This window comes from Cynocephalus volans, chromosome 5 (genome assembly GCF_027409185.1).
Source record: "Cynocephalus volans isolate mCynVol1 chromosome 5, mCynVol1.pri, whole genome shotgun sequence".
Lineage (NCBI taxonomy): Eukaryota > Metazoa > Chordata > Mammalia > Dermoptera > Cynocephalidae > Cynocephalus > Cynocephalus volans.
Window position 1 is genome coordinate 79,133,675 of NC_084464.1, and position 27,672 is coordinate 79,161,346.

The window sequence follows — 27,672 nt, forward strand, 5'->3', positions numbered from 1 at the left end:
ACTCCTATTCCTACCATTTAGAGTTTGCCATTAACATTTTACTGTACTTGCTCTATCATACATCTTTCCATCTACCCATCTTTCTATTTATCCATTAATTCATCTTTTTTAATGTATTTTCAATCAATTGCAGACATTAGTACTCTTCTCCCTGAAAATTTCCTGCTGACCATTTTTTTGGTGATGATGGTTTCTTACTATTTCTTCTTATTCTTAACCATATCGATAGCTTTATGGTAGCGGCTATTGGAAAATCCCCTCTGAGCTGTCTGTTGACAAAACTTATTTGTGAAAGTGAGTCAGAATGTAGTTTCAGGACCTCGGTTTTACTATGAAGATCAACTGAAAGTTAGGTGTTCTAATGATCCATTGCTGAGTAGCCCCAAAACTTTAACTTAAAACAACAATACACTTCTATTACTTTCCACAGTTTTTGTAGGTGAAGAATTCAGGAACAACATAGTTGGGCATTTCTGATTTGGGGTCTCATGGGATTGCAGTCAGGCTGTCAGTGAGGGCTGCAGTTATCAGAAGGCTGTGCTAGGGCTGGGAGATCCTCTGTGAAGTAGTGCGTTCACTTGGCTGGCAAGTTGGTGGCGGTGGTTGGTGGGAGGCCTTGTTTCTTCCCCATGTGGCCTCTTCACAGGCTTCTCCAGTGTCCTCATCACGTGAAGGCTGGCTTCTCCCAAAGCAAGTAATCTAAGACAGGAAGAGAACCAGACAGAAGCTATTGTTTTTATGACATTGCCTTATTCTAGGCTTTAGAAGCAAGTCACTAAATCTGGGAAATTAGGTTCCACCTTTTGAAGGGAAGATGTCAGAGACTTTTTGGACATACTTTAAAATGACCAGATCAGGGTTATTAGAGTGGTATATCATGTTGGGTTTGAATCTCGGCTAGCGACCTGGAGTAACTTGCTTAACTCCTCTAAACCCCAGTTTCCTTGTCTGTTGAAATGGTTTTAGTAAGAGCCTCCACCTGAAGGATTATTGTGAGGGAAAATGACACAGTGCGTATAAACTGCTTAATATGGCTTCTGGCCTGTTAATGCTGGGAGGTAGGACTGCTGTTATTAATAATAGTGGTAAAAGTAACAGCACCATCATCCCTACCAAGACTATGACACATGATGAGTGAATTGTAGGAAGAGAATGCATCTCAGAGAAGAGCTTGAGAGGGGATAGCAAGAAAGCAGATCTTGTGCATATGTGCTTTTCACTGGTCTCACTGACTTAAAGAGGGTGAGCATAGGAAAGAATGTTGAAGGATGCTAGATAATCTGACCTACAATCACTGTCACTGAGGACGAATTTGCACTTGGAATAGTAAATGGCAAGGTGCCTGCTGCTGAGAGAGCTGCGGGTGTGCACCCCTATTGCAGGAACCCTGTGATGTAATTGGAGAGCAAACTACAGGATGTTAAAAGAGGGAAAACAGATTGTTTAATGTTCGTGCCTAGGAGGGGCAAGTTTTTTGACATCGTAATTACTTTTGATAGTACTGTGTATTTAAATTTTCTATTCTAACTTGTAATTAAAACATTTTTGAGGTAAAATAACGAGACCTTGATATGTCTAATCTCTTCCCCCCCTACCCGCCAGCTACCTCTGAACAGTGCAGATGAGATCTATGAACTACGTGTGACTGGACGTGCCCAGGATGAGATTTTATTCTCCAATAGTACGCGCCTATCATTTGAGACCAAGAGAATATCTGTCTTCATTCAAACAGACAAGGCCCTATACAAGCCAAAGCAAGAAGTGAAGTTTCGTATTGTTACACTCTTCTCAGACTTCAAGCCTTACAAAACCTCTTTAAACATTCTAATTAAGGTAAGTGCCAGACAGAAAAGAAGCAAAGAATTCAAGCCATCTTACTAAAAGCTCTCTTGGATGTTCTGCTCAGGTTTTGTGACAGGAATATCTTAGTATTCACCATTAGGTGAATCCCTGTCAACATGGGAATCCTCTATCCAGGAAGGGAGGTGGCAGAAGAGCTCAGGCCTCAAAGTTGGCCTGCTTGAGTTCTGGTCTTGACTTCTTCATTGATTTATTCATTTGCCAAACATTTATTGAACTTCTATATTCCAGGCACTGAGATAGGGCAGTGAACAGAACAGATTAAGTCCCTGCTCACATTGAGTTTATTTTTTAGTGGGCAGTGAGGAGACAGACAATAAATACAGACACAAATATATATATATATATATATATATATATATATATATATATATATATGTAAAGGGACAGGTATATATGTATTTGTGTGTGAATGAGAGAGAGAGAGCGGGAGAAAGAGAGAAAGAGTGTTTGTGCTTGCTATTTTCTATAGGGTTGTCGGGGAAGATCTATTTGAGCAGAGACCTAAAGGGAATAAAAAAATGAGCCTGTAGAAACAGAGGGAACCTCATGTGCAAAGGCCCTGAGGTGGGAGCTTGTTTGGTACACTGGAGGAACAGCAAGCTGGCAGGAGTCCAGGGAGTGAGGGGATAAGTACTGGAAGATGAAGTCAGATACAAGTGAATTGGTGGGGAGTTGGGCTCCTACACAGTCTTCCTGGCCATGATATGGACTTTGGGTTTTACACCAAGTGAAATGAGAATTCACTGGAGAATTCTGAGGTGAGTCGTGATGTGATCTTACTTAACATCTTAAAAGGATCATTGTTAGCTCTAAGAAGAATAGATCTAGCTGTGTGACCTTGGGGATATTAAATAACCTATCTGACCGTCAGTTTCCTTATGTATAAAATGAATACTATTATTGCTACTATTACTACTACCTACTACTATTAAAATTTTGTGAGGATGAAATGAGGTAATTCAAGTAAACCATTTATAACTGTGCCTGGCACATGGTACATGCTCATTAAACATTAACTATTGTTATTATTATAGGACCCTTTTTGACAGGTAGTCATTTGGCCTCTGCTGCTTGAATGCTCCGATGATTCAGAGGCAGCATGGTTAGCAGACTGAGTGCTTTTCCCTGAGAATCAAGTTGAAGACAATTGAGAACCAGCTGGGCATGGTTTTCTACATTAAGGCTGAGGAGAATACTAGACATTTGATCATTACATAGAAATAGGGTGGCCAACTTATCCTAGTTTGCCTGGGACACTCCTGATTTTAAAACCAAAAGTCTTTGGTCCTCAGAACCCCTGAGGGGGTTCCTGGGACGTTGGTCATCCTAAATGTTTTAATATATAACATAGTGTGAAAGGTGAATTTAGGCTTTTTAGTTCAGTATCTTCCTATTCTTCCCAGCTTCTTTGTTGTTATAAATTAAAACAACAACAACAAAAACCAAACAAACAAACACGAATACATGTAACTTCAAGCCAAGACTTGTTTGTAGCACATGCCACGTTGGTTGGCATGTTGCTCAGTGCATACTTCTTGAATTGAGCTAGTCTTTCAGAGTTTGCAGCTCTGTGAATTTCTGCCTCTGGTACATAAATGGAATATCTATGAAGCGGGTTGACGTAGTCAGTAGAATTTCCAGATGCATGGGACCTTCTGGGCAGGGTTAAATGGACTTCATTTATGTCATTCTTCATCATTTATTCACAGATACTAAGAACTTACTATACGCCAGGAAGTATGTGTAAGATAGATGATTTAGAAGTAAAGGTCTGCCTATCTCTGGCTGTTTACATTAATCCTTCTCCCTCAGGCAAATAAAAGTCAGCACTGGATAAATTGCCTGTTCTAGGCATTAACCCAGAAATAACCCTGCTGATTCTGGACAGCTGGTCCGTGCATTTTTATAGCTCTGCCTCTCTACTCTGCTCTAGTGTCTGTCTTTAAAACCGCCGCCACCACCACCCCTGCAGGTCTGGTGATGTACATGCAGTGTTTCATGTACAAGGAAATATGATGCCAGGAATTAAAAGGTGGAGCAGAATCAAGATGATCTCTGGAGAAACAGGAGAAAGGAAGAAATTTGATTTGTTTTCTTTAGTAGTATAGAGCTGACATTTTCCAAAAACTTTGTGCCATATCTTGGGGAAAGTTCTGGATGTGCCGGGGAGTGTTGCAAGGCGTCATTTCTAACCGGATGGGATACACATGTACATAGGCAGCCTTTATATTGTTAACATGTATGGTTTTCATTTTAGGACCCCAAATCAAATTTGATCCAACAGTGGTTGTCACAACAAAGTGATCTTGGAGTCATTTCTAAAACTTTTCAATTATCTTCCCATCCAATACTTGGTGACTGGTCCATTCAAGTTCAAGTGAATGTGAGTATAAATGTATTTTTGAGGGGAATGTTAAAATGATTTAATAGGTTAAGTGGGGAATTATCTCCAAAGTTATTTATTCAATGAACAGAAAAAATTAATATGAACATCTAGACTAAGTGGTTTATTTTTAATTTACTGTGTTTTTCAGTGGATTAGCCTTCATTTTAACATATCAGAGTTTTAGTCATTTTTTTTCTATGATTAACATTTGAAGGTTAAAACATTTTGGCATTTTAGTATAAAACTGATGAAATTCATGTTTATTTATTTATTGCATGCATTGAATATTTTAAAACTAAATAATGAATACGTAGTAACTATAATTAGGCAAATTTTATGTCTCAGAATGATTGTACTAACCTTCTTTATCTTTGTTTTAAGAAATAATGACTTTAAACAGCCACATCAACCTATTTCCTAGTCCTTCTTTCTCCCCAGCTCCAGCACCTATTTGCTTTATTTGCTGCCAACTGTGTAGCTCTGAGATCTAGCAGGGCAGGGGCAGTAAAATGCCTTCCATCTCACTGTGCCTCAGGTTTTCTCCTGTGCATCGCTGTGTGGTACTTGAAAACTCATTGACTGTTTTCCCATTTCTCTTTGGAATTAAAAAATATATAAATTCATGCATAAGAGCTTTAAAAAAATAGTTCCATTAGAACAGAGCTCCCCACGATTAACATTTTGGACAAAAATTCTTTGTTGTGGACACTGTCTTGTGTATTGTAGGACATTTAGCAGCGTCTCTGGCATCTACCCACTAGATGGCAGCTTTCCCTCCCCCTAAGTGTGACAACCAAAAATGTTTCCAGACACTGCCAAATGTTCCCTGGGTGGAAGTTGTCTCTCCCTGCTCTGTTGAGACCACTGTATTGGAAGGAATAATCCTTCATTAGTATAGACCTGAATAAGGCAGAAGTACCCAGTACTTACTATGTGCCCTGCTTTTTACTTGCTTTACCACAAAAAATCCTGAAAAACAGGTTTTATTAAATTCAATTTCTAGATAAGGAAAATGAAGCTTGGAGAAGTTTAGCAACTTGCCATGAGGCTTGAGTAAGATTTGAACTCAGGTTACTGATAGCAAAGCTCAGGCTCCTGCCATGACCCTGTGATCCCACCATCATGTTGGAAATACCTTGAGTTTAGGCCTTGGTTAGTTTTTTTGTCCCTCCATCTATCCATCCACCCACCTGCCTGCCCATCATCCATCCATCCATCCATCCATCCATCCATCCAATATGTATTGAGAACTTACAATGTTGTGATGGGTACAAGAAAGTGAAACGTGTGATCTCTACTTTCAAAGATCGTTGTTGTGCTGACATGAGTAATAGGATAAAAGTTAAATGACACAAGGATGACAGAAAAACAGAAAGCAGTGCAACAGCAGAGGCATCATAAGGTGCTTGGGCCGCCTTGGTGATGAAGAGGGTTTATTGTAAAGATGAACACCGATGCTTCTGGGACCAGCTGTTCCCTCCGTCTTTTGTGGTCTGCTCCATTCTCCTCTTACTTCTCTACCAACCTTTGAGGTATCCTCCAATCTAAATATGAATGGGGCTGGTTATATCGGCTCAGCTAAATAACCATCATCCTCAGAGCCACAAGCAAGCTTCTTCGTGGGTGGTTGGCAGCCTATGGATGGGCTGCTCTTGGGTCAGGGTGTCCGTTGTTGGTCCATTCAGAAGCCACTCATGCACAATGACCAGCAAGGGCAGTTTTAGCTGGGTGACAGGCTCCAAGAGATTAGTTTGTTCAATGAGTGGAGAACATAATAAGTACCAGAGGAGAGAGGGGCATAGAATAGTGGAGAAAGACGTGTGGAAGATGTGAGATTGTACTTTGAAAGACTTACGTCATTTCTTATGTAGCAGCTTGTGGACTTGACCTGCTGTATTGCTTTGACAGGAAAAAAAAAGAAATTTAGGTGCTTAAATAATTAAGAACATTCACAAGATCTGGCCCTCGTCCATCTTTTCAGCCTTGTTTAGTGCCACCCTTACCCTTGAATTCTATGTTTTAGGTATATTGTATCCTCTAAGTTTCTTAAACTCACTAGTCTGTCTCATCCCAGAGCCTTTCCACGTGCTGCTCCCTCTGATGGAACAAGTGCTTCTAGTCACTTTTATCCTTCAGGCATTCTCTAACGTGGCCTCATCACCCCCGACATTCCCACGGCACTCTGCTTCTCCTGCTGCATTCGCGTTGCTTTTAATTGGTGGTCTCTAATAGACTGTAGTCTTTGTAAGGGTAGTGACCTTCTTGTCTTGTTCACCCCTCTATTCCTAGGACCCAGTTCAGTGCTTTGCACCTAGGTAGAAGTCAGTATCTATTAGATGAATGTACAAAAGCTATACAATAGTCATTTGTCTTGAACTAAATGCAGCTTATACCTTTTTCACATTCTATAAAGCATCTTTATCCTTTTGAAGAGAAGCATATTGATGAGGTATTTATTATTGGTGATAAATTGTTAATTTGAGGCACACACTAAGAAAAAATAAGCCCCCTTTAAAAAAGGGGCTCTTCAAGGGCCACCAGAGGTCAGTATAACCAAAGAAATGGCACGAGACGCAACCCTGAACATGGCCTCAATCTCTGGTTTTTGTCTTTCCTGCACGGCATTAAAAGACTGTATATTGCTTATTATCAAACCCCTTTTCTTTTAGCGGTGAATAATGACTATGGAGGAGATATATTTATTATTTAAGTAGTTCACCATCGTAGACTATGTTTTCCATTCTCAGTATAAAACTCAGGGAAGGGAAAATATTTATTTTCAAGGAGTGTTTTGAAACTTCATTTTGTCTGTAGAAAAAATGTGGAATGATCTCTGTATGACTACTAAAGGAAAACATATCTAAAAAGTACAGGACTTGTCAGAGCTTTGATTTGTAGTGACTGTGCAGATAATCAGAAAGTGATGTTCTTTAGTTGCCGTTTCCCCTAGGTCAGGAAAAGGATCCTTTGGATAAAACAAACTTGATGGGTTCCTTGGCATTTCTCCAATTGTAACATGTTTGTAGAATAAGAATGAATGAATCATTTATTACACTGTTAACCTTTCCGGATTAACTTAAATGGTGTATAACCTTCAAGTATTGCTTTTCACTCTTAGGATTTTTAATGATGAGTAATGATGAGTAATTATTTTGACCTAGTAAAATTTCTAGGTTTTTATTTTTATTTTTTTGTCTCCTTCATTGTGCAGTATAAGATGGTGGGACATAGAAGGTTCTCTATAATATTCAAAGATTTATGTATGTTTTACAATCTTAGTTTAAATTTCAAAGCAATTCTTGATATTTTTAAGACCTCTTAAAATCAGTAAAATCTAGTAAGAACACTGACTTTTTTTGTGTGCTATGTATGCATGTGTTCAGTTGGCATACTGTAACTAAAGTGACTAGTTCTTCGCTGCTTTGGGGATTGTACTTCTTCTCTTGAGAAGAATTGCTGTCTCTTCTACCTTCCCCACACTTTGATTGTCCAGTCCTCTGCCATCATTTCTCCCTTAACTTCCCAGAGAACTAAGCCCTCCCCTCAGAGGGAAGCAGTTTATTTTAGCTGTAACATCTCTCCATAGAAACATGCTTTACTGGGCTGTTATAATTTATGTATATTATAGGTTAAAGGGAGAAATGTGTTCTGATTTGATAGTTGACTTGCTAATATGCCTTGAGAAGATAACTTTTTTTTTTCCTTCTCCCATAGGCAAGAGACAGGGAAGATAATTTGTTTTAAAAGTTAGACACTGTTTGTATTTTCATTTTTTGCAGTGCTTCTCTAGGTGCCTTATCTCTAGGTATTTAATCTCTTTACTGGTTTTGATGCCTCTCCCAAATAGTTGCAAATGGTTTTTCCTCCCAATTTTTTTATTGTGGCAAAATACACATAAAATTTATTATCGGAAACATTTTAAAGTGTACAGTTCAGTGACATTAAGTACATTCATATTGTTATGCAATCATCACTGCCATCCATTTCCAGAACCCTTTTTATTTTGCAAAACTGAAATTGCCCATTAAAAAATAACTCCTTATTTTCCCTTCCCCCTACCCCTGGCAGCCACCTTTCTACGTTATGTGATTTTGACTGCTCTAACTACCTTATATCAGTGGAATCACACAGTGTGTCTTTTTGTGACTGACTGACTTCACTCAGAATAATGTTTTCAAAATTCATCCATGTTGTAGCATGTCAGAATTTCCTTCCTTTTAAAAACTAAATAATATTCCGTTGTATGAATATGCCACATTTATTTGCAGATGTTTTTGTATCTATGATTTAAAAATTCCATTACCTGAAACAAGCTAGATACAGAAAGAGAAATACCGCATGTCCTCACTCATAAGTGGGAGCTAAAATAATTTAAAAAAAGAAAGAAATAACAATTCCAATAGTACTTTGAACTTCCAGAAGGAGAGAACAGAACTGTGGTTCATGGAGGTAGGAAAGGTAGAGGGGAAGAAGGGTGAGTGAGAAATTGGTTAATGGACACAAGGAATGATTACATTTTATAATGATGAACGTGCTAATTATCCTGATTTGATCACCACACATTGTACACAGGTACTGATATTCAACTGTACCCCACCACTATGTATAATCAATTATTTTTCAACTAAAACAATAAAATTTGTATTCCAGGTTACTAAAAGGCAGTTTTAGAGGTTTTTTAAAAGAAAAGCTAACAGTGGTGTCTGAGAACCAGGCTCTTGGGAGCCAGCAGGGATCTGGCCACAGCAGTTTTTCCCTGCATGTTTAGTTCCAGATCTCTGGGTGACCCAAGTATTGGTGCTCATGTTCCTGTGAGAGCCCAAAGGAAGAGCCTAGGTCACTGACAGATTCCTGTTCCCTTGATCACCGCAGCCCTCAGTGTAAGATGGAAGGCTGTGCTCCCTTTCAGAGCGGCTCAGGCATCTGAGTTTACCACAAAGGGGAACCTGAGGTTCTCAAATATCAGTGTGCCTCAGAACCAACTGACTGGGGAGCTTGTTAAAGATGCATAGTCCAGGCCCCACTCAGATGGCAATTTACTTATTCTGGCATGGGACCTAGGAATTTGAATTTTAAATAGGACTCTGGGAAATTCCATTTGTTTCTTTGGACCACATTTTGAGAAGTACAGATAAATGCCCACAGTTAGTCATATTTAGTCTCTGTCTATTCCATTGAGAGGCAATGCTGGGTTGTGGACAAGGTATGGAACTGGGGACAATCCATTTGAATTTCCTAGCGGTGGTACTCTTAGCTATTTACTTTACCTCTCTAGGTGACTTGCTCAGTAGAGCTCTCTGGCACCTTAGACTTACTAGATTAGAATTTTGGGGATAATCTATTTTTACGACAGCTTCTCTAGTGCCTCAGATGCACAGCCAGCTTGGGAACATTGAACTAAATAATCTACTGTCACTAACTGCAATTTCTCAGCCCTTGTCTCAGTCTTAAGCCAATGTTGGGGGTTAGGGGACAAGAAATAGAATGCAGAAAACCCAACAGGCTCAAGGCTTGAAATCACCCTGTTGGGACCCTGTATAATAAATTGTGGGTGTCAAATTATTATGTATTTCAGAAGCAAACTGCATTGGATTGTTCCTTTGCTTATAATAGCTACGTCTACTTTCTCTTGATTAGTTGTTGTAGAAAGGTTGGGAGAGGATTGCCAACATCTCACTGCTTTTTATAGCCTTTCAAAGTGCTCCTTATCTTGCCTTGTTGCCCAGGTCAGCTTGCTTCTGCTGTTAGGTTTCTCTGGAGCCATTTTTTCCTTTGTAAAAGAGCACATCTTTGTCTGGACAGTTCTTGTCCCCGAAGCACTCTGCCAGTAGCATCTGGTAACACCCCCCACTCCAGCTTGTGATGACAGCTCAATAGAAAGCATGAAGCAAACTGTGACAGGTCAGAAAACAGTGGCATCCTCTCTGGAATGTGGTTGTGGCTTCAAAAATACTTTTGCTAGCCTCTGCTTATAGAAGAATACTTTTTTTTTGGAAAGACCTCAAGTGCTTACTTCCACATGCAGTGAGAAAGGGAGGGAAGAGTTGGCTTGGTTTTAGAATTTTGATTTCTTACAAGATCAGCTGGCAGAGCTCAGCACTTCATTCTCCAGTCTTCCGTGGGCCCTGATACTCACCCCTACAACAACACTTATTGATCCGTGTAGTATTATTTTCCATTTTAAAAATTGTGGTTAGATATGCATGACATAAAATTTACTGTTTTAACCATTTTAAAGTTTAGTGGCATCCAGTACATTCACATTGTGGTGCAACCATCACCACCATCTATCTCCAGAACTTGTATTTTTCTAAATTGCGATCAGTATAGTCTAAAAAATGTCTGCCTCATTTATGAGACTGTCAGCTCCTTGAATTCAGGAGTTCTCTTTTATTAATTTTTGTATTTGTTCTGTCTCATATAGTGTCTGGCCTGTTGTAGGACCTCATTCATGCTTGTAGGATGAAAGAATAAGTGAGTGGAATGAGTGAACAGTTTCTCCTAGACAATTGCTATCGACTATTATCCTTTGTGATGTCCTTTGACTTATAGTCCCACTCTTCTATGTGATACTACAGCTTAGTATTTTCATTTTGAGAATATATATAGTTGCTGTGTTTGATGACCCTGTGAGCCAGTGGAAAACAGCACATTTGGATTAATGCCCTGGACTTTCTCATTTTGAAAATTAAAGAAGATTTCAGTCAAGAACTGAATACCTTACTTCCTTATAAAATTTAAAATGCACTCACAATTTTCGTGCCATATTATTCCTGTGACTTTATGGAGCCATTTGATCTGCGGTTGCCATCCTTCGGTGGTGTGCATTTTAGCTTCTGGACCCCATGAAAATTTTCACGAGACGTTCTTTGTGTTGTTCTTTCCCTCTAGAAGCCATCCTAGGAGTGCCCCTCCTTTCAAATGTCTCTTCCCTATCCCTCCCTGCAGGTACATCTCTTTGGAACCAGTTAGGAAACTTTGGGGTCAGATGTTAGTACGTTGTGATTGTCAGTGAAATGGAGGATCTGAGCAAACCGTCAGCACACATCACAGGGTCTCAGCACTGGAGAGCATCTTAGAGGTCATGCAGATGCATATCCTCATTTTATGGAGGAAGAATCTGAGTGAAGTGATGTGACCTGGTTAGGCTAACGCAATGTGTTACGGTGGAGTCAGGACTAGAAGCTAGTTTCCTGGTACTTTCAGCTCTGTAAAATTAAATCATTTAATATGTGCAGCAATTGTTGTTTTAAAATGCTCACTCCTTTGGGATGAATTTAGATGTCAATGGGGCCTGCTGTATGCATTGGTGGGGAAGATGCCCACCTGTTACATGATTTGAGGTGGTGCAGGGGTCATCTCCTCACACATTGGATTGTTCTCAAGGAGCCTCAGGTTCCTTTTTTTTTTTTAAAGTGGTTTATTTATTTAAATGTTTTTTAAATTAGCATATTCACTGTTACAAATCATACTTATTCTTTATGCCCCTTATCCAATCTCTGCCCTTCCCTCTCCCCCTCCCCCTTCCCCTTTCCACTCCCCCTACCTCTTCTAATATCTATAGATTTGTTCTCTCCATCTGATAGATTAACTGTCCCTCTGTTGGTTTGTTGCCTAGATGATCTGTCCAGTGCTGAGACAGGTGTGATCAAGTCCTCCCCTATTATTGTAAAGCAGGTGCTTCTTCTATTACTCTGGAGTGTGCTTCATGGAGAGAGACACTTCTTCCTTTTTTTAAAAAATTTTTTGGTCTCCACTGGTGCTTCTCTTTGTGTCAATGCAGTTGAGGTTGAGAGTCTGGCGTGCCATCTACACGGTGGCTGTGACTGCTGCTATAGAGACTAGACACTTTTATGTCAGCCATAGCAATTGTAGTGGCTATGGTGGGCTACCTGCGTGGAAATGGTGTTCTTGGTGTGCTCTTTACCTGGTTGCAGCTGGGTTAGGATTCCCCTGGCTCCACACTTCAGGACACCAGTGGGGCCCCACGGTGGTGGTGGCAGCTTGCCTGGTTGCAGCTGGGTTAGGATTCCCCTGGCTCCATGCCTCATTCTAAGATGTTGTTGTGGAGCATTTGGAGGAGGAGAAGAGAAGGGGGAGGGAAATAGGGTGGGAAGAGGGGTGAATGACTGAGGCCTGTGGCACCCACCTCATTCTGGCAGGGGAGACCAGGGGGCTTCTAGCAGCAGCTTGGTCATTGCTGGGCTGGATGCAGATGTCAGGGGAGTGTGGCTAAAGCCCTTGGCCCCCCACCACCCTGGCTTAGGAGCCTGGGGCTCTAACTGCGATGGCTTGATGGTCATCGCTGGGTTGGTTGGGATTTTGGGGGTGCGTGGCAGAGGCCCCCAGCTCCCTACCTCCTTGGCTCGGGAGCCCAGGGCGCTTCTTACAGTGGCTTAGTGGTTTTCTAAAAAAAGAAATAAAAATTATTGTCTAATCTCTTAGCCTCCATTTCTTAAGTTCTCTCCAGTTTGGCTCCTAGGTTTCTTTCTACTTGTCTGGATTCTTTTCCTTGGCCACTTTTGTCACATATTCTCTTTTACATATTGGAACTTTACAAGATTTGATTTTAAGTTTCTTTTATTTCTCACTTCTGAGATAACCCAGACCTCTGAGTTCCAGGCCTTTATAACTATCTGTCTATTTAGCATCTCTGTTTGTAAGTAGAGCACCCCAAATTCTTCATGCCCGATATCATTCTTATGATCTTCTCCCACCACACATGGCTCTTCCTCAGCATTTTCTGTCTTACCGAATTGCTTTACCCTCTGCCCAGCTGGGCAAGCTGATAACCCTGGAGTTTTCGTTGACATCTTGTGCTCTCTCACTACCTATTTCTAGGCCTTCACCAATTCCCATAGCTTTTACCTTTAAATATGTTCAAATCTACTTACTTTTCTTTATTTCCACCTCTTGTCCAAGCCATCTTCATATTTTTCCTAGACATTTGCAGTGTCTCTTAATCTCTCTAAATTTACTTTTTTCCCCTTGCAACCAATTCTGTACACAGTAGTAAAAGTAAACGTTAGTTGGATCATATTATTCCCCAGCTTAAAGCTCTCCCAAGACTTTCCATTTCCCTCAGAATAAAATTCAGATGTTTTAGTATGGCCTACACAAAACTTTATCTGATCTGATTCTACTTTTCCTGCCGTTTCTTCAGATTTCATAATTCTGTGTAGATTTGATTTCCAGCCTATATCATAATCATAATTATATGCTTATGTGTGTGATTATTTGATAAATATGCTTGTTTCCACTAGACTAAAAGCTCCATGCAGGGAAGGTGTATTTCCATCACTGAGCACAATGCCTGGCACTCAGGCGTGGTACATCTGAGGGATAAGTGAGTGGATGCATTTGTTATGTTTGGGCCTCAGCCCCGGCAATTCTGATTCAGCAGCTCTGGGGTGGGAATTGGGCATCTCTATGAAACCCACCACAGTGATCCTGATGCTTGGTTTGGGTTGAAACACCTAGAGAAATATCTTGCAACCACAGCTTATTTTATTTTATTTTTCTTTCTTTATTTTTTTTGAAGGGCGTGATAGTTTATTTTAAAAAATTGTACCACACCGATCATGATGACCAGCATACACATGGTTTTTCTCTTAATGTTGCAATATTTTTATACATTGAAATGTTTCAATAGGACCAAGAATGTTAGAGAATAAAAATCTTAGATGAAAATGAACACTAATAATTCCGGTGTCCTGTCCCACAGAATTAGTTTAAACTCCTGTGAATCGGTGGTGTTACAACATTATTGATTATGAAGAACGAGAGTTCTCTTAGAGGTAGGCAGCATGAACTTAGACTTCCTTATACTTTAATCTTTAGTTTTTATAATGTAAGCTATGTCCAACACAACTATGGTTTAGACCACAGATGCTTAGACTCTAACAGGGAGGAGGGATAATGTGTATGTTTTTTTTTTTCTGACCGGTAAGGGGATTGCAATCCTGAGCATGGTGTGGTCTGCACCACGCTCAGCCAGTGAGCGCACCAGCCATCCCTATATAGGATCCGAACCCGCGGCCTCGGCTCTACCAGGGCCACACTCTCCTGAGTGAGCCACGGGGCTGGCCCTGTATGTTAATAAACATTTTCAGTCATTTTGCAAATCCTATTGACTCTGTCATCCCTCTAAATAGGTCAGTCAACATTCATCTACTGACACTTTTACAAGATGATATTTCCATCATGATTTCTTGTTTATTTTTAAGCTCTTTGCCATTATTATGGTAAAAATTAAAGAGGGAAAAAGAATATTACATGATTACTGTTCTGTAGGCAAAACTCATAGGTTTAAGCATGGCAAGACTAGTAGGGATCTGAGTTAAAAATATGGAACCTTTCTGCTGTGTGCTAGGTGAAGAGAAATTACCCGTCAGTAAACATCTAAAGATGATAAGACACAGACCCTACTTTCAAAGTGCTTATAGTCAAGGATGGCTCCATGTGACAAATGCAAAGAGCATTAGATTGGGAGTCACAGGACCTGGGTCCTAGTGCCCTAGCTGAGAGATGGTGGGTGAGTCATTTCAGCTCTGGGTTTTAGTTTCCTCAGCTAGAAAATAAGGGCCTTGGATCAGAGAACTTTCAAGGCTCGGCACAGCTTTAAAAGTCCGTGCTGTAACTAGATGGGGATGGTGGGGACTTGGAAGGGGACTGTGAGGGTAGAGGGGAGGTTGAATGAGGCTCTGAGCTAGGTGACAGAGCTGCAGAGTTGGGAGTAGGCATTTGTCTGGAGTGGAAGGTCTACAGACAGTAAAAGTTGAAGGGAAAGTTGGGAGAGTTTGTGGGCCAAGCTGTGGAGGGTATTGGGTATCAGGCTAAAGGTTTAGGTTTCATTTTGTGGACAGTGGGGAGCTCTAAAAACTTCTATTCATTTTACTTTGAATGTCAATCAGTGTTACAAATTTCATATAAGGCTTCTGAGGAAAAAGGAAACAAGATGGGTATAAATGAGTCTCAAATTATAAAAGATATAAGATTATACTTTAAAAATTTTCCTCTGATTATAAAAGTAATGCATCGGTAAGGTAAAAACATCCAAACATCATGAAGTAGAAAGTATGACACCCATATGATAAATTCCCAAACAAAAAATCATTAATATTTGTTGTCTTCTTGTTGATTTTATAGAAAGTTTTTAGGTAATAGTATAACATAATTAAAGTAGTATTATAGGAAGATCATTTTGTTGACAGTGTGTGGTGGGAATAGAGGGAGAGAAACTGAAGTCTGGGAGATTACCAGGGAGTTAGTATCATTGCTTAACAAATATATGAATACCTTCTATCTTAGGTTATGACAGTCCAGTCTGAAGGTAATAATGACTGATTTAGGGGAGCAGCAAAAATGAAAGAGGGATGAATGAATTCAAGAGATACTGTAAAGGAAGAATCATTAGGGTTAGTGACCAGTTGTACTGTGATTGAGGCAAAGGAGAAAGAAGAGCAAGAGGTGACTGTGGGATTTCAAGTGTGGGTCTTTGGGAGAATCACCCATTATAAGCTCTAGGGAAGTCAGGAATGGAAACTTTGTTTGTGGGAGAGAGATGAGTGGGAGGTATTTGGACTGAGCTATCAGAAATCACCACACTTAAGAGCTAAGAAGAGGAGCCACCCACAGCAATAGAGAAAGAACAGCCAGGCTTGGGAAGAGAGAACCAGGAGAGTGGCATAGATCAGTGGCTATGCGTCAAGTGCTATAGAGGTCTCAAGGGGAGCAAGGCCTGAGAAAGGCGATGGGTCAGAGGCAAGCAGCAGTCACTTACATCGTTTAGTGCCAATGATATGGTAGAAGCGGAATCCAGATTACAAGGGCAATAAAGAGTGTAGATAGCTCATTTAAAACTTTTGTTCCTAAGCAGTGAATTAATGTGGCTTCTGGTGGGGAAAGCAGCAATATAATTTCATTCATGTATGGTATTCATATTCTTATTTAACATATTCGTGTTATGTAAACTTTTGTGGATCAGTAGTCTAGAACTCTAACCATAACTGCTTCTGTGGAAAAATGCCTTATGAGTTAGAAATTTGGATACCCTCTGCATTCCCAGCCTTTCTCAACAAGAACAGCTGCCCAGTTTGCTGTGCTCAGTTACTTGTGTGTAACTGTGACGTTCGTTGCACATTTATTACTCGAAAAGTGCAATAAGAAACGACATTACCCTTTTGCCATTTGGTCTGTTCCTTGGGACCAGTTCTTCCCTACTCCTTGGATGAAATGTAGGGCGAATCCCATCATTTTTCTGGTTATCTTTTGGCAGTAAAAGGTCCTGTCATTTTTGGTTACATTCACACATGCAAAACTGTCTATGTTTAGTAATATGTCCAGTCCAATAAAATAAAGGGCTCCCTTCTCCCAGCTTGTGTCTTCTCTGGTCTGCCTGCCTGTCCCCGACTCAGTAGGCTGCCTTCAACTCCTCCACGTTGAATTAGGTGGAGGGAAGAGAGTTGATGTATAGAGATGAGTCATATGAATTTGCCAATATTTGTCCTATAGAAATGGCAATTTAATGTCATTCAATGTAATACTGTTGTCATCTGGCATCAGAGCTCTCTGGGCTTAGCAGGCATTTAAAACTAACTCCTTTCCTTCTTAGAACTTGTTTGTGGATTCTTTGGAGCACCCTTTGGGTTTTTCACCCAAAGAGGCTTCGGTGCTTTTGAATCTATCTTCTCCAACTGGCAGCTCATAATTCCGGCTTCAGCTCCTGGGTGTCTGGAGTACACATCTCCAGCTTGTCTCTCCTTAGGTAGCCTAACCCTCTTGAGGCTGTCTTGATCAGGATAGAGAACAGTCTTATACTGACTTGCTCTTTTTTCCACACCTAATTGAGGGAAAATGCTCATGCTTTCTTTGCTCTGTGACACTCAGGAGGTGTGACCACTGCCAACATAGAACACTTAGCTCTACCATCAGCATAGCTGCTCGGTGCCAGTAATCTGCTCTTTCAGGTGTGTCAAGAGTCTGCTCACTGACAGCTTGAGGATGTACCCAGGGACACATGTCCAGCTCTTTGGATTGTCCTACTGAAGCCGCTCTTCCTAGGCTTGAAACAAGGGGCAAGAAACTCCCACCTGATTCCCAGGGGTGTTTGCCACTCCTAGCTCATTGAAAGCTTTCTCCTCAAATTCCTTTCTCATTTATTTTCATGTTGACCTTTTTATGCCTTCCACATAGGTGAGGGGTTGAGAGTTGCAAAGCCAGTTTTTGGAAACCTCCTTTGCAAGTCCTGCATGTTAGGCTTTCACTTTGCTTTGGAATGTGGACATAGTTGGTACCTATTGTCTTGGAGGCCAGAGCCAAAACTGAATCTGAAATAGCTTCATTTTAACATCCTGTTATGTGTTATGTGTGGATTGAAAACATTTAGTGCCTTTCTTACTCTTTAAAAAAAAGGTTAATCCAGACACCAGAGATCAGCGTTAAAGCAAACTACTGGTAAATTGAAATGATCTTGAATGAACATAAATGTACAGACAGAAATAATCCCCTTAGTTCTGTTCTGGCATTTCTTTTTACTCCAGAAGCAAGAGTTGCAGAAAACTGACCTGCATTTAAAAAAAAATGTATTTTTCATGGTCATGGAGTTGCCATATTCTTTTCTTTTCTTTTTTTTGTTTTGTGACTGGTAAGGGATCGCAACCCTCAGCACAGTGTCATCCGCACCACGCTCAGCCAGTGAGCTCACTGGCCATCCCTATATAGGATCTGAACCTGCGGCCTCGGCGCTACCAGCGCTGCACTCTCCCAAGTGAGCCACAGGGCCGGCCCTGCCATATTCTTTTGTTTGTTAAAAATAGAAACTCTCTCTAGTTGGATGGCTTCAGGGTTAGAGAAGGAAAATTCTGTAACTGGAATTGATGATTTTAGTTAATTCACGTCTCCAATGTGTATTCTAGTCATAGTACACTTCTTAGAGGATAGTAAAAATAATGTGTTTTTTCTCTATTCCCCTTCATTAGACCAATTTCCATAACAAGGGGTTAGGTTAGAGAAATTAACAGAGATTGCTGAGAAAACCTACTGGTTCTTCTTTTCTATTTCTGCTTTAGAAGTTGTTTAGAATATCTAATGAAGGCACGCTTACATCTAATACAAACAGAGAATGAACATATGTGCCTCAGAGCAGGTTTTCTAAGGGAGAGCTTTCCACATGGAACAGTGACCATATTGAGGAAAGAAACACCCAGAAGACGTTGATGAGTTACGTATTCTCTTGCCTGGAAAGGTGTTTGCTTAGAAGACGTGCTGCCCAAGTATTTAAGCCTTCGGGTCAGCCTCTCTTTTCTAGTTGTAGGCAGCAGCAGAGTGAATGAGCATAAGCCATATTTGATGAGCTACAATTAACATAAAGACTCATGTTGAAGCTGATTAAGTTCCTTTGAAACTGAAGGAAAATTGTTTATTAAAGAAACTTGTACTTCCTACAAGAGGCTTTTTTTTTTTTTTTTTTTTTGTGCTCCATGTTTTTAGTTAAGGTTAGCCAAGTTTAGTTTCATTCAGCTAGAACTCATGTGAAACAGTTTGGAAATAAATTTTATTCCTTTTTTAGACCAGGGGTCAGCATACCCTGGCTGTAGACCAAATCCAGCCTGACACCTGTTTTTGTAAATAAAGTTTTAATGGAACACTGTCATGCTCATTTGTTTACATACTGTCTCTGGATGCTCTTGCACTGCAACTGCATTGTTGAGTAGTTGCAGCAGAGACCCCGTGGCCTGCAAAACCTAAAATATTTACTATCCAGCCCTTTACAGGAAAAGTTTGCTGATCCCAGCCCTAGACTAAGGAAAGTACTGAGTATCAGTGTTTTTGTGGTTATGTACGGCAAATGGCTACTAATTCTCTGAACTATTACTAATTTTAAATATTTCAGTATCCTCTACCATTCTTGATTAAGTATTTTGTAAAAATAACTAAACTCATTGTGAAAATTGGTATGGCCTAATTGCTTAATGGACAATATGCTGAACATTGCAAAACTCATTTCTGCTTTTCAACTCCCTTGGACGGTAAAATAATTTATTTCTTTACCACTCATAAACACCCTGGGAAGACATTGTGTGGTACAAAGCACACTGTTAGCACTCAGTTATAAAATGATTTCTTGATTTATTGGAACAATTTAAAATAACAATGAAACAAAGCACTTTCCTTCCTTCAGTTTTCTATGATGGCTGGCCTTTTGTTCTCCTTCGCATTCATGTTTCTTCCAAATAAAAGGCAGAGAGTTAAGGTTACTCTATGGGTCATTTGTTTCTTCAAGGCAGCCTGATCCTTCTCAAGAGAAGGTTATTTTAATGTCTTACAGGAGATGCTGTCTGATAACTGAGGCGAATCTGGTGAATATTTATGGTACAGAGTAAAAAGCGACAGAGAAGGAAGGACTAAAGTGCATGGGAACTTTAAGGGCAGAGAGATTGTGTTTAGGTTTGGGGATTCAGAGAAGCAGGAACATTGTTTCTAAGCCCTGGAAGGTGAGTAGGGATGGAAGTACGTGTAAGTCAAGAATAGGAGAGAGGAAGAGTAAAAATACAGTGCGCTGTGTACCCCAGGACACTGTCAGTCTTGTGTGACTGCTCTTGACTACGTCTGTCTCCCTCACTAGACTGATGGGCTGGTGCTCAGACTGTAATGTATCTTTATAATGCCTCATATGGTGTTTTGTAGTAGTTACCCAGCTAATGTTTGCTATATGAATTTAACCTGACAAACAGAGATGTTATCAGTATCAAATTACTTATTCCACAGCCTTGTCTGTGCTGGCCTCAGTAATAAAGCAAAAACTAATTTAAGGACTAGCACTCTTTTTTGTTTATCAATAAAACAGGTAATACAGGTAAATTACCTTTTTGACTTGATTATTGAGGATGACAAGTTAGAACTAGTAAATGAACAAATCCATGTAATGTATAATGTTATTATTTATGACACGAAAACAATTTTAGATGGAAGTCACAAATGTGAAGATTCTTAAGATATTGATTAAAACAACACAATTTCTTTGGTATCTTCTTTATGACAACATTGAAGCCAAGTTTTAGACAATTATTTTGTTAGCATATAAGTAGTTACATTTTATTTTGAAGTGAACGATATCCTTCTTTTAGGATTAAAAAATAACTTCTTAGACTAATGGGTACAAAATTATGCTAACTGTAAGGGAATTATTGTACAGTATATGCACATGTTGAAACAACACACTGTACCCCACAAATATATACAAGTAAATATTAAAATATTTTGAATAAAAAAAAATAACTTCTTGGTGTACAGATGCTTTAGATTAACCAAGGGTGCTTTTTAAGAAAAGGTAATATTTTGTAGCTGCATATGTGTGTTTGCTTTGATAAATTTAGGAGATTAGATTTAGAATAAATATCATTAGTGGAATTACTTAGCTCTTTTGGAGAGCTTCTATTTAATGTGCTACCTATGATTTAGAATGGACTGTTAGAAATATGAGGAGTTAGTGCAGGCTCCTTAGCTCAATTGGTTACAGTAAGGTGTTATAATACCAGGGTCTAAGGGTTCGGATCAGTATATTGGCTAGCCACCAAAAAAAAAAAAAAAAAAAGAAAGAAATATGAGGAATTAGAAAAATGATACAATAGGGCACATGTTTTCTTGTTGATTTTGGAAAAGGAAATAATGATACCTATGAAAATAGAGTAGGATGTATTGATTTAAGGGGTACACTAGAAAATGATTCAAAGAATTAGAGAGGTAGAGGATGTTGGTCTATGATGACTTTGTATCCTTGATTATTTATAAGTATTTGAATTATGTGTAACTTCATTTTCTCCATTGGTTTTTGATAGTGATATCCAAAACAAATTTGAAGTTATTTCTTGTTTGTTTGATGTGTTTTCCTTGCTTCATAAATTCCTGAATTATCTAATTTAATCTAGTTCTCAATTCTCAAATGGAAGTCAGATTAAGCAATCAATTATAGAGACAGGTAACTTTTTTTTGTTAGCCAGTTGGCAAGAAAAAATTCACGAAATCTCATAGGCTTCATGTTGCAGTTGACTAGAAATAAACTTCTAAAAATTAAAATAAACTGTTTTGTTCATTAAATCATTATAAATGTAATTAAAAAATTAATTTTAAATCTTTTTATGCAGGTAAGTAAGCAAGCAAAATAATTAAATAAGAACTCATGTATTTTCTCGTATGTTTTTTCTTTCTCCCACTAGGACCAGACATACTATCAATCATTTCAGGTTTCAGAATACGGTAAGAGTTCCTTAATTTATTTTGAGAGAAAAAACATCTATTACTTTCCACAGAGTTAAGGGAAGTTTTCAAGAAATGTGTTATTTAAAGTAAAAATCCAAATGGAAGTAAAATTCTGGTGTTCATTATAGGCCTAAACATATATTTTTCTTTGTAAATGTTCTAAAATTTCATTATAAAAAAAAAAGTAGAAAAACATCACCTATTGTCCCATTATGCTGGTCTTTTTCCTATGCACAGTTTTTATGTGTTTCTACTTCGTTGTGATTATACCACATTTAAAACTTTGTACTTTTTTGTTTGAAGCTTAACATAAATTGTTTTCCATGTTTTGTATTTGGTCAGCAATGGTAAAGACCTCTCAGATAAATCCCCTTTTTGTACCTGCCACACATTATATTGTAGTTAGAAACACATAGAAAAAAATGGTGGGATCCAGATATTTTGTTGGTAGATGGTGAGGAAAGGGAGATGACAGTGAAAGCTAGGATTGCAGTATTAGTTTATAATTAGAACAGCTATTTTTTTTTTTTTTTTTTTTGTCTTTTTCGTGACCAGCACTCAGCCAGTGCCGCGCTCCCAGCGCAGAGCGCACTGGCACTGGCCATTCCTATATGGGATCCGAACCCGTGGCGGGAGCGTCGCACTCTACCAAGTGCGCCACGGGTTCGGCCCAGAACAGCTATTTTGAGGTTACACATGAGCTTTTTCATTTGACTTGTGCCACTTTTTAAGATTGCATTTCATTCAGGCAATTGAAATTCTGGAAAGTAGTTTGCCTTACACCTTTGTGGCTCGGGCTCATGTATCTCATACGAGTATTGTCCTATCTAAGTCTCATGATCACCTAGAACAGTGATCAGTAAAGTGTTTTCCTGTAATGGACCAGGTAGTAATATTTGAGGCTCTGTGGGTCATATGTCTGTGTCATAACTACTCAACTTTGCCTTTGTAGCTCTAGAACAGCCATGATGCAATAAACCTTGTTTTATGGACATGGAAATTTTAATTTCATATAATTTTCATGTGCTGTGAAATATTATCCTTCTTTTGATTTTTTTCAACCAATTAAAATTGTAAAAGCTATTTTTAGTTCATGCTGGTCATAGTTTGCTGAACCCTGATCTGGAACTGTGCTGTCCAGGTGGGGGCTACTCAACTGCATGTGACTATTGAGCACTTGAAATGTGACCAGTCCAAATGGAGATGTGCTGTAAGTGTAAAACATACACCCAGATTTTGAAGACTTAGTACAAGAAAAAAATAAAGAAAAATAGTTCACTAATAATATTTTTAAATTTTGATTTTATGTTGAAATGATAATATTTTGGATATATGAGATTAGGTAAAATATTGCAAAAATTAATTTCATCTGCTTATTTTTACTTTCTAAATGTGACAGCTGGAAATGAAAAATTACACATGTGGCTCACATTTCATTTCTTTTGGATAGCCCTGATCTAGAAGAATGTCATAGGCAACTAACATTTTCATATGCTATTTTCATATCACATTGTGGTGGTACTGGGTAGTTGTATGTTGTTGACTGTGGTACAGTGGAGGATTTGATTCTCAACTAATGTTTGAGGAGGGGGCATTCGAATTTCCTTGTGTTGACTGTTCACCTCTGAGTGGCCTCTAACTTCTGTGCTGGTGGAGGACCTTGGAAGGAGGTCATAGCTGACCCATGTGACTTTTTTGATTTTCCTGTCCTAGACTGGCCTAGAGTCCAGGTATGTCTTGGCATATTAAGAGCCTTTAGCTTTGTTTGGAGCTGCATGTCTGCCCTGTATTGTTGACCCATTGGGCTTCTTGACACTTCTCTTGTGTTAATTGGTTGATGAGGTGCCTTGTAGTGAGACTTAGATCTATTTCTTTGATCAGTGAAGTTACAGAAAAAAACATTTCTATAGACTGGAAAGAAACAAAACCTTTTTATTCTGGTGGAGTTCTTTATTTTAAATATAGTTTTAATGTTTATAAAATATTTCACATCTTATTTATTTAAAGCTGACCAAAGGAGAGATTTCTAATTTTTGGTGAAACAAAGGACTTGTCATCTGTGTTAACATGTATTTGGATCCTAATGAGTCTCAGTTCAAATAGTACTAGTTGTCAACTCCTTCAGAGTAATTCTATTTTTTATTTTGTTCAGTCGAAGATGATAGTAAAAATAGTAAAATAGATTCTTTAAAAGATTTACCCTTGCTTTTCTTTTCAAGTATTACCAAAATTTGAAGTGGCTTTGCAGACACCATTATATTGCTCTTTGAATTCTAAGAATTTAAACGGTACCATTACGGCAAAGTAAGTATCATTTTTTTATATGACCTTAAACTGTTATAAAACTAGATGACAAAAAGCTATTATATACTGCAGAATATTAGCAAAATGTTTTTTTATTAAAGTATGCTAATGGGCAGTAAACAACTATCTATAATAAATAATTAACACTTGACAGTTCTCTGCAGGTTTTTGCATTTATCTCTGCTTTTAAGCTGATCCAGTCCTGAAATATTTCTCATGGACTAGTGTCTTTCTAAGACTAATTCAGGATTTAAATTATGGATAGTGCCGGATTTTTTTTTTTAAGTCATATCTTTCTTTATTCCCTATTCAGATGACATGGAGTTGAGATGACTTACCTCTTAAATCCTATTTTTTCCATCAATAATGGAGATTGAGCTCTTGGGGGAGGGGGCTGGTTGTCTTATTGTAATTAGCAGATGAGTAAATGACCCATATTTATCCATTTCAGCATTAAGTGCACAGAGACTTCCCACCACCCTGCATAACAAATGGGTGGTGTTGCTCATGATTGTGACCCACTGGCTTGAAAAGCATAACATTTTGTTTTGCTGGGGGAAAAAGCATCCTCAGAGTTCCAGACTAATGGTTCTCAAAAGTACCTGAGGGACTGCCCTCAGGTAATTCAAGGACTGGTCTTTTGTAGCTTTTATTTTTGATTAATCAATAGTTGTGCTTTGGTTTCTGGAACTTATTTGGTTTCATAATTTATTTCTAAGAGCTAATAAAACCAGACCTCACCTTGCTGCTGTCCCATCACTGTATTCCTTGCTTGGTGAGGGTTTGTTGCCATGGCAAGTGATGGGCAGCAATGAGTCTCATAGCAGCAGCAGTCTGCCAACCAAAATGTTCTGAGGACTCCTGCTTTAGACTATTTGGCAAAAAATCATGTGAAACCCATGCAACAAAAAGGCAAAAACATATCTACGATTTGTACTGTTAGTTTTCTGCCCGTGTTCAACTAAGAGGCCACTTCCAATATGAATTTGGGTACTGTGGATGGATTTATGGTTTAGAAAACGCATACATGCTTGCATTTGACATAATTATTATATTGCACTTGATCTTAGCCAAAGGTTAAACATTCTGTCTGGGTTTTATTTTGAGTTCTTTGACTAATGCTTATAAAACTTACTGGGTAAAAATCCACACAAACATTGTATATGGATCCATACAATCCATGTCCACTTGGATTGGGTTGAGTCTGGATATCTTCTTTGGTTCTGTTTTTGGTTTTCAGAGGTGTGCCAGGGATATAATATAATCAGTAAAATAGTGGTTCTTAAACTCTGGTAATTCTCCAGAAATTTTCACATGTAACTTTAGGGGGTTGTATATCCCCTGAAGCCTTACAATTAACACCTTCCTCCCCCTAGCCCAGTAGTTTCATGGACATTCTCATGGTTGATCCTTTTGGAGTTACTAGTGGTTGAGAATGACTTGACAATTTTGATGGCCTCCTGGCATTTCTTTACAACCACCATGTTGTATTCTCATCATTTTCCTTAGTTTATGTATCAGTTAAGATTCAACCAGAGAAGAACCCATAGGAGATATAGATAAAGAGATTTATGCCAAGAATTGGCTTACATAATTGCAGGGCTGACTAGGCAAGTTCAAAATTCGTAGGGAAGGCTGTCAGGAAGGAGAGGGGAGGCTGGAATTCTCATACACAGCTGAAGTTGCTTCCACTGGCAGAATTTCTTCCTCTTTAGGGAAGTCACAGCTCTGCTTTTAAGGCTTTTCAGCCGATTGAATCAGGCCTATCCAGATTATCTAGGATAACCTCCTTTACCTAAAGTCAACTGATGATGGACTTTAATCACATCTACAAAATACCTTCACCTTAATACTTAGATTAGTATTTGATTGAATCACTGGGGACTTTAGCCTGGTGAAGGTGACACACCAAAAAGACCATCATAGCATCTTTGGCTTGTCTGTTATTGATAGTGAGCCTCCTTGTTGCCATTTAAAGTTCTCAGATCTGGTGCTCACTTAGGCAACATGTACACTGAAGTTCTCAGATCTGGCTAGTTCTGATGATAGTCCCTTCTGCGTACTCAATTCCTATTAAATCTCCTTCCTTCAGAATATTAGCACAATGTTTTACTTATTAAAGTATGCTAATTGGCAGTAAACAACTATAATAAATAATTAACACTTAGTTAATTATTTATTATAATTAATAAAGCACTTGAGGCTTCAGTTGTCTAGGGATGATGTCCATGGTATGACAAAGGAAGGTAGTTCTAGCCCAGGGCAGTGCAAATCTTCTGTGTGAATTCAAAGGAATTGCCACCAACATGGCCTAGGCCCTTTTCCCCAGAGGCCTGTGAATAAATCATGACCATTCCCTCTCCACCCCAGCTGTCATGAATTCTGGGCCTACCAGTGCAGTTTCAGCAGAGTCTGCTTTGGCCTCTAGGGTGGGGAATTAGATGGAGAATATAATTTACAACTTTGCAATAGATTAGGAAAATCTTTTGAGTTCCAGGGGTCTTTTATCAGTATGTTTTTATCAGTATATTTTATTTTATAAAAATTATCATATTAATACTGGCATATGCTATTCTATAAATACTTTTTCTGTTCTATAAAAAGGTGGAAAGGGTTATCATCATCATCATTACCATCTTGACTGTATCTGTCATGATGAAAGCAGCACCTCTTTTCCCTTCAGAGGTGAACTCCTCCATGTGAGCCTTGGATACTGTCATCTATCAGAAGAGCCCAAGTCCCACTTCCTCTTTTGCCTGTGTCTCAGCTTCCTCCATTTGGTATCTTTAACCTTTTGCTCTTTAGCGGCATCTCTACTCTGTGTTTAATCATTTCTATTATTAAAAGAAACAAACCCTTCCTGGCCTGCTTGTCTCCTTCCTCTCTCTCCCTCCCACACAGCCAGTTAGAGATGGTTTCCACTTCTTCACATCCCATTCATCCTTCAGCCACCTGAGCCTCCCACCCTCACCGTGTCATTGAAACTGCTTTCATCATGGTCACAAAGACCTCCTTCTTGGTCCACCTTGTGGGTGTTTTTTTTTAGGCTTTTACACATTTTTTTTTCCTTTTGCAGCATTTGACATTGTTGTCCACTCCCATTTCCTTTCTGGTTTTCCTCCTTTTCCTTGGCTACTCCTTTGAGACTCTCTTCTGTCCACCTTTTAAAAATTTTTGTTTCTTGGAGCTCCATCTTTGTCTCTCTTCCCTTCTTTCTTTACACATTTACTCAGTTTTCTTCACCATGGCCAGGGCTTCTGTTACATAATCTGATGATACCTAAATCCACATCTCCAGCCACATTTCTGTCTTGAGGTGCAGACCCTCATATCTCTCTGTGCACTAGACACACCTGCTGGGTGCCCCACAGGTGCTTTAAACTAACATATCATCTTCTCCCAAACCCGATTCTGCTCTCGCATCTCTGTCTTGGTGGACCACACCTCCATGTGCACAGCTGCCCAAGTCAGCTGCACTCTACCTACTCCCTAATCCCATAGCCACTCGCCATCCAATGCTATCGATTCTACCTCATTAACTTCTCTCAAATCCATCCACTTTTCTCCATTGTCACTTCCTTGATTTAGGCCAATATCATCTCTCTTTCCTCAATTACTATTTCAGTTTCTTAAATATTTTTCCTGACTCCAGTTTTACCTCTTCCAATTGTTTCTCAAATATTTTAGTATCTCTTGCAAGATTCTTTTCTAGTTTTATGTCTTTTGACACATTTCATCCAGCCTATTCTCTACTGTTCCAAACTCTACTCCCAAGTTTTACTTGTGCTTTCAAGAATGCAAGCTGCGGTTTCTGACCAATAGGCCTCTACATAGGCAATTTCAAGGCTTGCTGCTTGCCCC

At 39.1% G+C, this 27,672-nt stretch overlaps 1 protein-coding gene across 3 annotated transcripts in view; it reads left to right on the forward strand.

Annotated features, from left to right (window-relative positions):
* The window catches only part of CD109 (CD109 molecule), a 119,066-nt gene that overhangs the window by 25,440 nt on the left and 65,954 nt on the right, over positions 1 to 27,672 (forward strand). For 2 of the 3 annotated variants that reach the window (XM_063097479.1, XM_063097480.1), the window contains exons 4-7: positions 1,603 to 1,833; positions 4,121 to 4,246; positions 21,466 to 21,505; positions 23,728 to 23,812. In XM_063097479.1, coding sequence (XP_062953549.1) covers positions 1,603 to 1,833; positions 4,121 to 4,246; positions 21,466 to 21,505; positions 23,728 to 23,812 — 482 coding nt within the window. The remainder of the gene's footprint in view (positions 1 to 1,602; positions 1,834 to 4,120; positions 4,247 to 21,465; positions 21,506 to 23,727; positions 23,813 to 27,672) is intronic. The other variant, XM_063097481.1, reaches the window with a different exon arrangement.